Raw genomic sequence first — 2,853 nt, forward strand, 5'->3', positions numbered from 1 at the left:
AAACTTTCCCCAAACTTGCTTAATGCGGGATGATTTATTTGAGTTGGAGCTGACCTCTCTTGTCTCGCCATCCTAGAGTTAGGATATTTGACAGTAATGAAGAGTGATAGATTGCTCCCGCTCAGCTAAGCAGCTGATGCATTAATTATAAATTGCGCTATGGCTAATATAAAGTTTGCTCTGGTGTGGGGAGGTTGGGGAGCTGGAGGCAGTAATTTTGCGGAGGCGGCCGAGGGGCACGCAGCACCGGGCGCGCAGCAGTGCAACACAATGGGTTTACTGCATCCAAAGGCGGCCATTTTGTTGCAGTTGCTATTTTATGCTATGTGGACATATAGATATAGACACATACGTGCAGGGAGCGCACTCCCCCCCCTCCCCGGGATGCGATGTGCTCGGGTGCTGAAATTCAATCCGTGCATTTATCTGTTTTGTGTGTGCGTGCGTGTGTTTTTGCTTTCGCTGTTCTGGCGGTGGTGCTCTGGGGTGCGTGTGCGTGTGGTGGTGGTGTTTTTCTTTTTCTTCTTTTCTTTTTTAACAGACCCCCTTGAAATCCCCGATAGCGGTAGCGGTGGATCTAGGCGGCTGAGGACGGCTTACACCAACACCCAGCTTTTGGAGCTAGAGAAAGAATTTCATTTCAACAAGTATCTCTGTAGACCAAGGAGGGTTGAGATTGCAGCCTTGCTGGATCTGACTGAGAGACAAGTCAAAGTCTGGTTCCAGAACAGGAGGATGAAGCACAAGAGACAGACCCAGTGCAAGGAGAACCAAAACAGCGAGGGGAAATTTAAGAGCCTAGAGGACCCCGAGAAAGCGGCGGAGGAGGAGGAGGAGGAGAAATCCCTCTTCGAGCAAGCCCTCAGCAACGTCTCCGGCGCTCTCTTGGAGCGGGAAGGCTACGCTTTCCAGCAGAATGCCCTCTCCCAGCAGCAGGCACAGAATGCGCACAATGGCGAGTCCCAAACTTTCCCCGTTTCGCCTTTAACGAGCAATGAGAAAAATCTGAAACATTTTCAACATCAGTCACCCACTGTTCAAAACTGCCTCTCAACAATGGCCCAGAACTGTGCAGCTGGCCTGAACAATGACAGTCCTGAGGCCCTAGATGTCCCTTCTTTACAGGACTTTAACGTTTTCTCCACAGATTCCTGCCTACAGCTTTCAGATGCAGTTTCCCCCAGTTTGCCAGGATCTCTGGACAGTCCCGTAGATATTTCTGCTGACAGTTTTGACTTTTTTACAGACACACTCACTACAATTGACTTGCAGCATCTGAATTACTGAGAAATTAAAGACGTCCTCTCCAAGGGTCCTGCTTTCTCCTTCTTCTTCTTCTTCTTCTTCTTTATTTTTTCCGTTAATTAATTTTATTTTTTTTCCTCCCTTTTCCTGGTCAGTATTTTCTGTTTATTACCTCCTTCTGCTGTGCCATTTTGCCGTTTCTTACGAAGTTTTAGTTGTGTTCAATTTTAACCTAGCCACATTCTAGGTCCTTCTATGAAAGCAATATATGAGGTCTGTAAGAAAGTGATCATATAGGAATCGTATCTTCACTTTCTTTTTATTTTTGTATTGCATTAGGATGCGTTGTCATAAGTATTTTTGGTAGAATAAATTCTTGTTTGCTACAAGGAGCTTTCTCTTTTTTCTTTCTTTCTTTCTCCCTCTCTCTTTCTCTCTCCTTTCAAGACTGATAACATGACGGGTATTTCTCCCCCTCCCTTTGACTCTTAATTTACTAATAATCAAAATCCAACATTCTGACTATGAGCTCTCCCCTTTTGGCAATTTAGGATATTTATTAGAGAGGAAAAACACGTTCAGATTCTTTATTGCAAGGGTTCTCACAAGGTAAAAAAAAAACAAACCAAAGAAACTAAAACCATTCACAGCTTTGATGGAGACCTCTTCCTTTTAATGTATAAATGTAGCATCTTATCTCCGTGGGGATACAAAGCTTGGAAATGCTGAGCTGTAACAAAAGAATGAGCGAGCACTTTCTCTGTTATAGGCAAAACATAAGAGAGACTCAGTAGGATAAGCGTCTCCTGCAGAAACCAGCCTGTTACATACACGAAAGGCTTTTTTTGGGAAATAATCCTGTTTTTCTAGAAAGTAGTGCTTAGCAGCCAGCAAGCTGCTTCAGGAAGCGTATCTTAAAAAATATCAGAGCTCACAGAGAATGCGCTTGGTTACTTCTCACGTGCTGAGCGGTCCAAGAAATCGGCCCTATAAGGAGAGAAAACGGAGAAGTTAGTGCCTGTAGAATCAAAAGGGTGGCAGAAACGCAGGGGGGGGAAAGCATTTAGGGAGGAATCAGCCCCTCCACTCGGTCCTTTTCAGGGGCGGTGCGGGGGCACAGCCGAAGATATTTTGCTGTTTAAACCTTCTTGTGGGGTGAAGGACTGATAACGAAAAGGGGAAACTCTGACTTTAAAGTTACAATTTCCTCGGGGCTCCCCACTTTCTGCTGGCGGCAGCAGAGATGGGCTCTCGGAAATCTCCACCAGATTGCCTGCCACCCGGCTAGCGGCGTTGCCGGACCCCAAAGCGGAGGATGAGCCCCGTCCTTCGGGCGAAAACCGAGCAACAGATGCCAGCGGGGCTCTGCCGCTCCGGGGCCAGGGGATCCCGGGCGGGTGCGATCGCGGCTCCCCTTGTGCGTGCGAGTGCGTGTGAGTGTGTGTGCGTGCGTGGTTACATTATGCAGGCGAGTGGGGCTTGAGCGGGGGTTTGTGGCCGGGGCTCTGCTGCCTGTCCATGCGAGGAGTGTCGTCTCCCAGCTCTGCAACACGTTGCGGAGCTGGGATGCGTGGGTTATAGCTGGAAGGGCTGAACGCAATTCTTCCG

The 2,853-nt window shown here is 47.8% G+C and overlaps 1 protein-coding gene across 1 annotated transcript in view; it reads left to right on the forward strand.

Annotated features, from left to right (window-relative positions):
* The window catches only part of HOXA2 (homeobox A2), a 1,816-nt gene extending 512 nt beyond the window's left edge, over window positions 1-1,304 (forward strand). Inside the window, exon 2 of the mRNA XM_009325754.1 lies at window positions 542-1,304. Within this exon, the coding sequence (XP_009324029.1) occupies window positions 542-1,287 (746 nt within the window). The 3' untranslated portion in view covers window positions 1,288-1,304. The remainder of the gene's footprint in view (window positions 1-541) is intronic.
* Window positions 1,305-2,853: the final 1,549 nt, after the last annotated feature.

Source organism: Pygoscelis adeliae, unplaced genomic scaffold, assembly GCF_000699105.1.
Source record: "Pygoscelis adeliae isolate BGI_AS28 unplaced genomic scaffold, ASM69910v1 Scaffold226, whole genome shotgun sequence".
Classification (NCBI taxonomy): Eukaryota; Metazoa; Chordata; class Aves; order Sphenisciformes; family Spheniscidae; genus Pygoscelis; species Pygoscelis adeliae.